The sequence below is a fragment of the Ranitomeya variabilis genome, chromosome 5 (genome assembly GCF_051348905.1).
Source record: "Ranitomeya variabilis isolate aRanVar5 chromosome 5, aRanVar5.hap1, whole genome shotgun sequence".
In the NCBI taxonomy this organism is placed as follows: domain Eukaryota; kingdom Metazoa; phylum Chordata; class Amphibia; order Anura; family Dendrobatidae; genus Ranitomeya; species Ranitomeya variabilis.
The window spans coordinates 43,193,526-43,207,203 of NC_135236.1; the positions used below are offsets into that span (position 1 = coordinate 43,193,526).

General features: G+C 50.2%; 1 protein-coding gene across 1 annotated transcript in view; it reads right to left on the bottom strand.

Moving 5' to 3' along the window:
• The window catches only part of AP1S1 (adaptor related protein complex 1 subunit sigma 1), a 31,548-nt gene that overhangs the window by 5,779 nt on the left and 12,091 nt on the right, over window positions 1-13,678 (bottom strand). Inside the window, exons 2-4 of the mRNA XM_077261752.1 lie at window positions 7,187-7,365; window positions 4,081-4,189; window positions 1,498-1,635 (exon numbers count right to left, since the gene is read on the bottom strand). Coding sequence (XP_077117867.1) covers window positions 1,498-1,635; window positions 4,081-4,189; window positions 7,187-7,365 — 426 coding nt within the window. The remainder of the gene's footprint in view (window positions 1-1,497; window positions 1,636-4,080; window positions 4,190-7,186; window positions 7,366-13,678) is intronic.

Sequence of the window (13,678 nt, forward strand, 5' to 3'; positions counted from 1 at the left end):
AGGGGGCGAGACGGAGGAAGCGCGGGAGGGGGCGAGACGGAGGAAGCGCGGGAGGGGGCGAGACGGAGGAAGCGCGGGAGGGGGCGAGACGGAGGAAGCGCGGGAGGGGGCGAGACGGAGGAAGCGCGGGAGGGGGCGAGACGGAGGAAGCGCGGGAGGGGGCGAGACGGAGGAAGCGCGGGAGGGGGCGAGACGGAGGAAGCGCGGGAGGGGGCGAGACGGAGGAAGCGCGGGAGGGGGCGAGACGGAGGAAGCGCGGGAGGGGGCGAGACGGAGGAAGCGCGGGAGGGGGCGAGACGGAGGAAGCGCGGGAGGGGGCGAGACGGAGGAAGCGCGGGAGGGGGCGAGACGGAGGAAGCGCGGGAGGGGGCGAGACGGAGGAAGCGCGGGAGGGGGCGAGACGGAGGAAGCGCGGGAGGGGCGAGACGGAGGAAGCGCGGGAGGGGGCGAGACGGAGGAAGCGCGGGAGGGGCGAGACGGAGGAAGCGCGGGAGGGGGCGAGACGGAGGAAGCGCGGGAGGGGGCGAGACGGAGGAAGCGCGGGAGGGGGCGAGACGGAGGAAGCGCGGGAGGGGGCGAGACGGAGGAAGCGCGGGAGGGGGCGAGACGGAGGAAGCGCGGGAGGGGGCGAGACGGAGGAAGCGCGGGAGGGGGCGAGACGGAGGAAGCGCGGGAGGGGGCGAGACGGAGGAAGCGCGGGAGGGGGCGAGACGGAGGAAGCGCGGGAGGGGGCGAGACGGAGGAAGCGCGGGAGGGGGCGAGACGGAGGAAGCGCGGGAGGGGGCGAGACGGAGGAAGCGCGGGAGGGGGCGAGACGGAGGAAGCGCGGGAGGGGGCGAGACGGAGGAAGCGCGGGAGGGGGCGAGACGGAGGAAGCGCGGGAGGGGGCGAGACGGAGGAAGCGCGGGAGGGGGCGAGACGGAGGAAGCGCGGGAGGGGGCGAGACGGAGGAAGCGCGGGAGGGGGCGAGACGGAGGAAGCGCGGGAGGGGGCGAGACGGAGGAAGCGCGGGAGGGGGCGAGACGGAGGAAGCGCGGGAGGGGGCGAGACGGAGGAAGCGCGGGAGGGGGCGAGACGGAGGAAGCGCGGGAGGGGGCGAGACGGAGGAAGCGCGGGAGGGGGCGAGACGGAGGAAGCGCGGGAGGGGGCGAGACGGAGGAAGCGCGGGAGGGGGCGAGACGGAGGAAGCGCGGGAGGGGGCGAGACGGAGGAAGCGCGGGAGGGGGCGAGACGGAGGAAGCGCGGGAGGGGGCGAGACGGAGGAAGCGCGGGAGGGGGCGAGACGGAGGAAGTGTGCGTGTGTGTGTGTGGGAGGGGGCGAGACGGAGGAAGCGCGGGAGGGAGGGGGAATGGTGGAAACAAGGAAGGGGGTGGGGGGTTCAGAAAGAGAGAGATGAAGAGGTGTACCAGGCAAGGGATGAACAAGAAAATAGGGTGAAAGAGGTTGGGATTCATAAAAGTTCCACATTCATAAGAGGTAAAGTAAGGAGGTCTCACCTCTTGTAGCATGTCTGACTGCTCTATTGCCTTCAGGACGCTCTTCTTGGATGTGTCCTGGATTTCGCCTCCCATCAAGAATTCATCAAGGATAAAATACGCCTTCTCAAAGTTAAATATGATGTCCAGCTCACAAACCTGTAAGGAGACACACAGGGCGGGGTGGTCAGTGTAGGTGCATCATTATAGTGTGACCCGAGGGTCACTGTGGAGACTCATAAGACAGTAGGAACTGTACATACAGAACAGTGAGTGGTCCAGAAACTTTACTTTGACAATGTTGCTTAAATTTCAATTTTTTTGAAAAAGCAATAAAAATCTAAGAAATTGCTGCAAATATATTCTTGTGCATAAGGTCAGTATTATAGTAGTTATATTCTTGTACATAGGGGGCAGTATTATAGTAGTTATATTCTTGTACATAGGGGGCAGTATTATAGTAGTTATATTCTTGCACATAGCAGTATTATAGTAGTTATATTCTTGTACATAGGGGGCAGTATTATAGTAGTTATATTCTTGTACATAGGAGCAGTATTATAGTAGTTATATTCTTGTACATAGGGGCAGTATTATAGTAGTTATATTCTTGTACATAGGGGCAGTATTATAGTAGTTATATTCTTGTACATAGGAGCAGTATTATAGTAGTTATATTCTTGTACATAGCAGCAGTATTATAGTAGTTATATTCTTGTACATAGGAGCAGTATTATAGTAGTTATATTCTTGTACATAGGGGCAGTATTATAGTAGTTATATTCTTGCACATAGCAGTATTATAGCAGTTATATTCTTGTACATAGGAGCAGTATTATAGCAGTTATATTCTTGTACATAGGAGCAGTATTATAGTAGTTATATTCTTGTACATAGGGGCAGTATTATAGTAGTTATATTCTTGTACATAGGAGCAGTATTATAGTAGTTATATTCTTGTACATAGGGGCAGTATTATAGTAGTTATATTCTTGTACATAGGGGCAGTATTATAGTAGTTATATTCTTGTACATAGGAGCAGTATTATAGCAGTTATATTCTTGTACATAGGAGCAGTATTATAGTAGTTATATTCTTGTACATAGGGGCAGTATTATAGTAGTTATATTCTTGCACATAGCAGTATTATAGTAGTTATATTCTTGTACATAGGGGCAGTATTATAGTAGTTATATTCTTGTACATAGCAGTATTATAGTAGTTATATTCTTGTACATAGGGGCAGTATTATAGTAGTTATATTCTTGTACATAGGAGCAGTATTATAGTAGTTATATTCTTGTACATAGCAGTATTATAGTAGTTATATTCTTGTACATAGGAGCAGTATTATAGTAGTTATATTCTTGTACATAGCAGTATTATAGTAGTTATATTCTTGTACATAGGAGCAGTATTATAGCAGTTATATTCTTGTACATAGGAGCAGTATTATAGTAGTTATATTCTTGTACATAGGGGCAGTATTATAGTAGTTATATTCTTGCACATAGCAGTATTATAGTAGTTATATTCTTGTACATAGGGGGCAGTATTATAGTAGTTATATTCTTGTACATAGGAGCAGTATTATAGTAGTTATATTCTTGTACATAGGAGCAGTATTATAGTAGTTATATTCTTGTACATAGGGGCAGTATTATAGTAGTTATATTCTTGTACATAGGAGCAGTATTATAGTAGTTATATTCTTGTACATAGCAGTATTATAGTAGTTATATTTTTGTACATAGGAGCAGTATTATAGTAGTTATATTCTTGTACATAGGAGCAGTATACAGTAGTTATATTTTTGTACATGGGGCAGTATTATAGCAGTTACATTCTTGTACATAGGGAGCAGTATTGTAGTAGTTATATTCTTGTACATAGGGGCAGTATTATAGCAGTTATATTCTTGTACATAGGGGGCAGTATTATAGTAGTTATATTCTTGTACATAGGGAGCAGTATTATAGTAGTTATATTCTTGTACATAGCAGTATTATAGTAGTTATATTCTTGTACATAGGGGCAGTATTATAGTAGTTATATTCTTGTACATAGGAGCAGTATTATAGTAGTTATATTCTTGTACATAGCAGTATTATAGTAGTTATATTCTTGTACATAGGAGCAGTATACAGTAGTTATATTTTTGTACATGGGGCAGTATTATAGCAGTTACATTCTTGTACATAGGGAGCAGTATTATAGTAGTTATATTCTTGTACATAGGGGCAGTATTATAGCAGTTATATTCTTGTACATAGGGAGGTAGCATCATAGTGGTTATACCTCGAATAATACATATGTAGAGGATATATCTTAGGTCTGGACACTGCTTTTTTCAGTCCACACAGCTAGAAGTCCGGATGATGGGCGGTGTTGTACATTGGGGCAGCATACTGTGCTGTAAACCACTGACTGCCAGGATTACATATGTAGCCTGTGATTGTGGATGCGGTTTACCAGGGGAGTGTGGGCTAATTCTTCTGAGCAGGAGAGGTTGTTTTTAAGAAATATGGGGGATGGGTGCACTGTCCACCTCCAGTGTATTACTAAGCCCCCTCCGGCTGAGCGTGCCTGGCAGAGAAACTTACGCTGCCGAAATACTTGTCCAGCAGCTCCACGTATCGGTGAATCAGCTCCAGGGTCAGCAGCTCGTTGTCCTGATCCTCCACGGCACAACAGAAATACAGGCTGGCGTATCTAGAAGAGAGAAGGGCGAGAAGTGGCAGGAGAGTCGTGCCGACATGCTGGGGGCTGTCACCCTACATCAGGGGGTGGTGTTAAATATTCGCAGCACCATCGTCTCTTCCAGCATGGCCACAGGCATGAGCCCGTACCTGCCCACAGAGAGGGAGAGGAGCCAGGTGCAGGGCGCCAGAGATGGCCGCTACATGTCCGGACCTTTATCACTAAACTTATGGGGCTGCGCTTCATCTGTGAGGGGTATTCAGCAGCCATGTATTCCCCGATCCACAGATCCCATTACCCCTTCCACATATGTGCGAATCCGTGACAGCTCGGGCTCCGGAGACTTACCGCCGATGCCGAAATGAGGAGCATGAGCGCCGCCGCCGAGGGCTGCGCTCCGCTCCATTCACTCTTTATAGCACTGCCGGAAAAAGCCGACGGCTGCGCTCCGCTCCATTCACTCTTTATAGCACTGCTGGAAAAAGCCGAGGGCTGCGCTCCGCTCCATTCACTCTTTATAGCACTGCCGGAAAAAGCCGAGGGCTGCGCTCCGCTCCATTCACTCTTTATAGCACTGCCGGAAAAAGCCGAGGGCTGCGCTCTGCTCCATTCATTCTTTGTAGCACTGCCAGAAAAAGCCGAGGGCTGCGCTCCGCTCCATTCATTCTTTATAGCACTGCCGGAAAAGAAGAGGGCTGCGCTCCGCTACATTCATTCTTTATAGCACTGCTGGAAAAAGCCGAGGGCTGCGCTCCGCACCATTCACTCTTTATAGCACTGCCAGAAAAAGCCAAGTGCTGCGCTCCGCTCCATTCATACTTTATAGCACTGCCGGAAAAGTAGAGGGCTGCGCTCCGCTACATTCATTTTTTATAGAACTGCTGGAAAAAGCCGAGGGCTGCGCTCCGCTCCATTCACTCTTTATAGCACTGTCGGAAAAAGACGAGGGCTGCGCTCCATTCATTCTTTATAGCACTGCCGGAAAAGAAGAGGGCTGCGCTCCGCTCCATTCATTTTTTATAGCACTGCTGGAAAAGCCGAGGGCTGCGCTCCGCTCCATTCACTCATTATAGCACTGCTGGAAAAAGCCGAGGGCTGCGCTCCGCTCCGCTCCATTCACTCATTATACCACTGCTGGAAAAAGCCGAGGGCTGCGCTCCGCTCCATTCACTCATTATAGCACTGCTGGAAAAAGCCGAGGGCTGCACTACGCTCCATTTACTCTTTATAGCACTGCCGGAAAAAAGCTGAGAGCTGCGCTACGCTCCATTCATCCTTTATAGCACTGCTGGAAAAGAAGAGGGCTGCGCTCCACTCCATTCACTCTTTACAGCACTGCCAGAAAAAGCTAAGGGCTGCGCTCCGCTCCATTCATTTTTTATAGCACTGCTGGAAAAGCCGAGGGCTGCGCTCCGCTCCATTCACTCATTATAGCACTGCTGGAAAAAGCCGAGGGCTGCGCTCCGCTCCATTCACTCTTTATAGCACTGCTGGAAAAAGCCGAGGGCTGCGCTCCGCTCCATTCCCTCTTTATAGCACTGCCAGGAAAAGCCGAGGGCTGCGCTCCGCTCCATTCACTCTATAGCACTGCCGGAAAAAAGCTGAGAGCTGCGCTACGCTCCATTCATCCTTTATAGCACTGCCGGAAAAAGCCTAGGGCTGCGCTCCGCTCCATTCACTCTATAGCACTGCTGGAAAGAGCCGAGGGCTGCGCTCCGCTCCATTCATCCTTTATAGCACTGCCAGAAAAAGCCGAGGGCTGCGCTCCGCTCCATTCACTCTATAGCACTGCTGGAAAAAGCCGAGGGCTGCGCTCCGCTCCATTCATCCTTTATAGCACTGCCGGAAAAAGCCTAGGGCTGCGCTCCGCTCCATTCATACTTTATAGCACTGCCGGAAAAGTAGAGGGCTGCGCTCCGCTACATTCATTTTTTATAGCACTGCTGGAAAAAGCCGAGGGCTGCGCTCCGCTCCATTCACTCTTTATAGCACTGTCGGAAAAAGACGAGGGCTGCGCTCCATTCATTCTTTATAGCACTGCCGGAAAAGAAGAGGGCTGCGCTCCGCTCCATTCATTCTTTATAGCACTGCCGGAAAAGAAGAGGGCTGCGCTCCGCTCCATTCATTTTTTATAGCACTGCTGGAAAAGCCGAGGGCTGCGCTCCGCTCCATTCACTCATTATAGCACTGCTGGAAAAAGCCGAGGGCTGCGCTCCGCTCCATTCACTCATTATAGCACTGCCAGAAAAAGCCGAGGGCTGCGCTCCGCTCCATTCACTCATTATAGCACTGCTGGAAAAAGCCGAGGGCTGCGCTCCGCTCCATTCACTCTTTATAGCACTGCTGGAAAAAGCCGAGGGCTGCGCTCCGCTCCATTCCCTCTTTATAGCACTGCCAGAAAAAGCCGAGGGCTGCGCTCCGCTCCATTCACTCATTATAGCACTGCTGGAAAAAGCCGAGGGCTGCACTACGCTCCATTCACTCTTTATAGCTCTGCTGGAAAAAGCCAAGGGCTGCGCTCCGCTCCATTCCCTCTTTATAGCACTGCCAGAAAAAGCAGAGGGCTGCGCTGCGCTCCGCTCCATTCATTCTTTAAAAAAAGTGGTTTGTGTCATCGTTTTAGACTGACAACTTTTTTTCCTTTTTTTTTTTTTTTTTACTTTTGGCGTTGACTGATCTGTGTGGTTAGCCGTGGTTATATTTTATATTGATAGATTGGACTTTACCACATCCAGCGGAGGGGATAACTCAATGATGGCTGGTGGTCCGGCTGGTCAGAGCCTCCAGTGACCCCGATATAGATAACTGGGCTCTGCGCTGAGCGGTGCTGCACATCCTCGGCCTCCGCTCCATTCAGTATCTATGGGAATAGCCCCATGCAGGGCTCAGCTAATCCAGCAGACCCACAGACAATGAATGGAGCAGAGGCAGAATGGTCAGTGAGCCCCCTCCATGGATGAGAAGCCCCTGCAGCTGCGACACTTTCTCTGGACTTTTGGGCGCACTCACCGCTTATAGACCACCTTGAGGTCCTTCCACTCCAGGAAGCTGCACATCTTGGGTTTGCGGCTGAGGACGGTCTGCATCAGGTCCCGCACCAGCTTCTTCTTCTCCCTCTCGGAGGTGGCCACGTACCACTTCTGTAAGCGCAGCTTCCCCTGCCGGCTGAACAGCAGCATAAACCGCATCTGTGGGGGGGAGGCGAAGAGTGTGAGAGCTGTGCCCTCTGCTGGACCGTAAGCAGTACTGCAGACCATTCATTCATTGCCCTCTGCTGGACGATCAGTAGTAATGCAGCACGTCTCATTAGAAATAACAGATTGGTGCAATCTGATTGTATGATCAGGATAACGACAATGCTCATTACTTTAATACACAAAATCCGACAATCGACAAGTCTCCTGGATTAAAGGACTCCTTCTGTATAGTGTTATACAGGGTGTGAGCAGCCAGTGGTCCTCATTACTTGGCATTCATGTGAGGTCCTGGACAACAACTCCCAGCATGCAGAGACTGCTGATATAATTGGTAAGTGGTGGTGCTGGCTGTTTTGCTTTATGCAATTTCCTATTCTCCCATCCCCTGTCCAAGTCAGATATGCTGCTCTCTGTTATCAGCCACGTTATCACTGCTCTGTATCCCAGCACGTCCACGCCGGCTGTCAGAGAAAGTAAGCTGCCTGACTAATCTATGCCGAGTTATGGGGGTCCACACTGTAATATGGGGGTCCACGCTGAGTTATAGGGTCTACACTGTAATATGGGGTCCACACTGAGTTACAGGGTCTACACTGTAATATGGGGTCCACGCTGAGTTACAGGGTCTACACTGTAATATGGGGGTCCACGCTGAGTTACAGGGTCTACACTGCATTATGAGAGTCCACGCTGAGTTACAGGGTATACACTGTAATATGGGGTCCACACTGAGTTACAGGGTCTACACTGTAATATGGGGTCCACGCTGAGTTACAGGGTCTACACTGTAATATGGGGGTCCACGCTGAGTTACAGGGTCTACACTGCATTATGAGAGTCCACGCTGAGTTACAGGGTATACACTGTAATATAGGGGTCCACGCTGAGTTACCGGGTCTACACTAATATGGGGGTCCACACTGAGTTACCGGGTCTACACTGTTATTTGGGGGTCCACGCTGAGTTACAGGATCTACACTGCATTATGAGAGTCCACGCTGAGTTACAGGGTCTACATTGTATTATGGGGGTCCACGCTGAGTTACAGGGTCCATGCTGAGTTACAGAATCTACACTGTATTATGGGGTCAACACTAAGTTGCCAGGTCTGCACTGTAATATGGAGGTCAGCACTGTAATATGACTACACCAGGGATGTCAGACTGAAATACACAGGGGGCTAAACCTCGATGTTTATAATAAAAAAAATGTCTACAATTGAAGAAATTTTTCCTTATCAAATGTAATTCTCAAAATTCTCATATGGAAACAAACTTCAGTGGTTGTCCCATGAACAAAGCACATTTTAATTAATAGATATTAGAACAAAATATTGGAATCTGTTATGTAAGAGCAGTAAAAAGCCCATGACCCAAATGCCTAAATATATACTGTAATAACAGAGGATGGAAAACTGAATAATACCGATAAGTATAATGCAAACAAAGTGCCCCCAAACACAGTATGATACCCCCACAGTACTGATCCTACTGTACCCCCTCAGTCCCCCGATAAACAAAGGTGACCCCATCCCATTACAGTATGATTCTCCCCCTGTACTCCCCCCATGGCGCTCCATACAGTACAGCAGCCCCCCATGGCGCTCCATACAGTACAGCAGCCCCCATGGCGCTCCATACAGTACAGCAGCCCCCCATGGCGCTCCGTACAGTACAGCGGCCCCACATGGCGCTCCATACTGTACAGCGGCCCCACATGCCGCTCCATACAGTACAGGGGCCCCACATGCCGCTCCATACAGTACAGTGGCCCCACATGGCGCTCCATACAGTACAGTGGCCCCAAATGCCGCTCCATACAGTACAGCGGCCCCACATGCCGCTCCATACAGTACAGTGGCCCCACATGCCGCTCCATACAGTACAGCAGCCCCACATGGCGCTCCATACAGTACAGGGGCCCCACATGGCGCTCCATACAGTACAGCGGGCCCACTTGGCACTCCATACAGTACAGCGGCCCCACATGGCGCTCCATACAGTACAGCGGGCTCCACATGGTGCACCATACAGTACAGCGGCCCCACATGGCGCTCCATACAGTACAGCGGCCCCACATGGCGCTCCATACAGTACAGCGGGCTCCACATGGTGCTCCATACAGTACAGCGGCCCCACATGGCGCTCCATACAGTACAGCGGGCCTCCCATGGCGCTCCATACAGTACAGCGGGCCTCCCATGGCACTCCATACAGTACAGCGGGCCTCCCATGGCGCTCCATACAGCACAGCGGCACCACATGGTGCTCCATACAGTATAGCGGCCCCCCATGGCGCTCCATACAGTACAGCGGGCCCCACATGGCGCTCCATACAGTACAGCGGCACCACATGGCTCTCCATACAGTACAGCGGGAACCACATGACGCTCCTTACAGTACAGCGGGCCCCCCATGGCGCTCCATACCGTACAATGGGCCCCCCATGGCGCTCCATACCGTATAATGGGCCCCCCATGGCGCTCCATACCGTCTAATGGGCCCCCCATGGCATCCATACCATATAATAGGCCCCACATGGCGCTCCATACCGTATAATGGCCCCACATGGTGCTCTATACAGTATAATGTGGGGTAACATTCTAAGTTTACCTTTTTACTGATTTTAGGAATGTTGTCTTGTTGATCTGTATCATTAGCATCTAATCGTCCAATGTGACGACACAGCATTTAATCTTGTGTATTTTTAGTAGGTTAATAAACAGACTATTGTTCGTGTGAGCCTGGATATTGACTTTTGATTTGATATTAGGGGTAACTCATTGTACTACCTTCTTTGTGAGACAGGAACATAAAGTAATTGAACAATAGATGTTTTTTTAATATGTTGATTACACATTGTACCAGATCGACTAGTTTGTTGACCTGCAAAACAGAAAAGGACAAACTAGGCCGACCGATTAAATACTCAAACATTGAGAGTTAAACTCATTCCACCTCCCCCGCGACCTGTGGATGATGACATGAAACACAAATGTGGGTATAAAAGAGATTTTCTATCCTTCTGATGAGAGAGACAAGCAAGAAAGATTCTTGGTGGGAGGCTGATGCTAAGGTCAGCACCCCAGAGAGACTTGGAGAAACCCGGATTGTTCTGGAAGTACTGCTGGAGGAGCCTATACAGAAAAGTATTTGGAGCCGCACTGCCATATTGATCTCTAAGCTTAGGATTGTGACATCTCCCGGGCATTTATCCCGCTACTGGACTGTATCTGTGTTCCTGGACTATTTTATCCTCTGTGTGGTGGATTGTTTTATGGACCTTTCGTTTTGCATGGAATAAAGGTTCTTGGATCTTTTCACTCATCTCTCGCTCTGTTGATTGTATGATACCGGACTATGACCCAGTGACGACTGGTGGCAGAAGTGGGATCAACAGAACGCAACCAAATGGAGAACCACACACAGAGTGAATACAGAAACTGGACCGTATCCAGTCTACAGGAGAGAGACAAAGATCTGGGCCTGAACTACCAGGGACTGACTAAAGACTGACTTAATTCATCTACTGGTGGGTGCTAACTAGACCACCTCCTGCAAGATGTCTAACGGACAAGCACTGGAAACAGGGATCCCCACCCCAAAAAAACAGTGGTTGGTAAGGTACAAAGAAGAGATGGCGACTCTGGGCCCAGGCATCTCTCATAAGTATAAGGAGGAGGTTGCTCTCCGAGCACAGAGGAGACCAGAAGTAATGTAGGCTGAAAAAGGGAGTAATGTGATTTGGAGTGTAAACGCAATGATCTGGGAGCCTGTATGGATCACCTGGACAGACTTCAAGCCACTTGATGCTTCTGGAGATGTGGAGGGGTTCTTCAAGGACTCTGAGCATTAGTGTGCGGTGATGGAGGAGCCCCACTCTGGCTGGATGCGTTTGTTAGTAGGACTCTTGACCTGAAGAGTGGCGGAGTCTTTCCGAACCATTGACTCACAGCAGAACCGTGATTATAAGATTGTAAAACGGACTATCCTGGATTACCATGCTATCAACCCAGACTCATACAGGGCATAGTTTCGAGACCTTCCATGCACCGTGGGGGGGGGATCGTTTAGGATGTATGCCCATAAGATCTCCCAGGCATGTCAGAGTTGGCTGGAAGTGGAAAACGCCTTGACTGTGGAAGACGTTATACAGGCGTTCCTTGTAAAAGAATTTCTTACCAAGTGCCCCGCAGAATTACGGGAATGGGTCCAGAGCGCGCACCGTGCACCGTGGATAGAGCTGCAGCCGATGAGGTCCTTAATATCTGACCGCAATGGAGGAGACTTGTGGACAATAAAACACAGCCTGCTCCTGCGCTCTGGCTCCCTCCGGTTATATGTGCCCCTCCACTCAGCCGGAGGCCGATTACGACCACGCCTCACAAATCTGGACCCCAACAGTTCCAACCATGACCTGTGGGGAATCACAGAGAGGAGATGTTATGGGTGCGGGCAACCTAGGCATCTGCAATCCAGCTGTCCCTCAGGGACTCGGAGGGAGCTCATGCACCCCCACCTCGACTGGTGACCTTAGTGCACTCCATCCCATCTAAGAAAGTTACAGTGTCATCTTGTGGGCGCAGTTACCCGACTACAGGCCCTTCAAGTACCACAACACCTGGACTTCACTGGGGGGGCAACCACCACGACCCCCATCAGAGTTGGTACGTAATCCATGCCCTACTACTACACTAGAAGAGTCTTTAGAGAGGGAGGAGTTTAGAAGAGAAACAGAGGGTGGCACTAACTTGGCAGCCCTGAGGCTAAGGGCAGAAACTGGGTATGTGGGAGATAATGGAGATAGCTTCACACGAGAAGAGGGATTGTATTATTGTGTAACAAAGGTCAGTGACAAAAGCATCCCTGATGCGGCAACTAATTGTCCCTCAGAAGTACAGGGTAAGGCTACTCCAACTGGCCCATGATATTCCCTTGGTTGGGCATCAAGAAAGGAAAAGGATTGAAAAGAAACTCACCGAAAGATTTTACTGGCCTGGCTTCTAGCAGTCGGTAGCCCACTACTGCCGCACCTGCGATGTGTGCCAGTAAATGCGACATCCAGGAGCTCAACATAAGGTACCCCTGCCCATAATTGAAAAATCATTTCAACGTGTAGCTGTGGACATCATAGGACCTCTGAATCACCCCAGCCGGTCGGGGAAAAAAATACATCCCGACAGTGGTGTCCCTACTCGGTGTCCTGAAGCCGAGGCCATGTCCACTATTACAGCAGTAAACCCAGCCAAGGCTCTTGTTATGTTTACCCTGGTAGGGCTCCCCAGTGAAATATTATCGGATCAAGGGACTCCATTCATGTCAGACCTGGTCCAGTCCCTCTGGCATAACTGTGGTATTCGAGCCATTCGCACCACCCCATACCACCTGCGGACCAATGGACTATGTGAACGCTCTAATAGAACCCTAAAAAAATATGCCAAGGGCTTTTGCGGACTTTGATAAGGATTGGGAAAAATACCGGCCACAGTTCCTCTTCCCCAAGAGTCCACAGGGTTCTCTCCCTTCCAACTTCTGTTTGGCCGGCAGGTGCTTCGGCCTCTCGCTCTTCTGAAGGAACACTGGGAGGGAGATATCTCAGATACTGGAACGCCCATCATTCCCTATGTCCTAGAATTCCGAGACTATCTCGCCCAGTTAGCTACCTTGGCTAAAGAACACCAGCGAATGGAACAGTTCAGACAAAAGACCTAGTATGACCATAACACCACCACATGGGAATTTATGGAAGGACAACAGGTACTCATGATTATTGGTTCCCCTGCTAACAAGCTTCAATCGACGTGGGAAGGCCCTTATCAGGTTGTCAGAAGAATTACACTAAATCATTGTCCTGGACCCTAGTGGGTGCCGACAGAAGGCCGTCCAAACCAACATGCTGAAAACATATCACAACAGATCTCTGCATGTTCTAGCCGGCTGTCACTGCCCTAGTGATACCTCCGAGAACAAGTATCTCCCTGATCTTCTCCAGGTTGCTCAAGCGGGAGGATCCCTGGGAACAAGTGCGCCTGGGCTCCCATTTATCGGATATACAAAAGGACGATATTTTCTCTGTACCGAGACTGAGGGCTTCTACTTTTTTCTCAAAGCTGGGGTGGACTACTCTCATCAACCACCATGTGGAAACCTCTGGACAACGCCCCATGCAGCAGGCTGCCCATCAGATTCCAGAAGCTAATCAAGGCATGATAAATGAACAAACTGGAGACAAAACAACTAGGGGTTATTCAGCCATTTCTCACAGCTTCTGCTCCCCTCCTGTTGTCCTGGACCTCAAGAAGGAT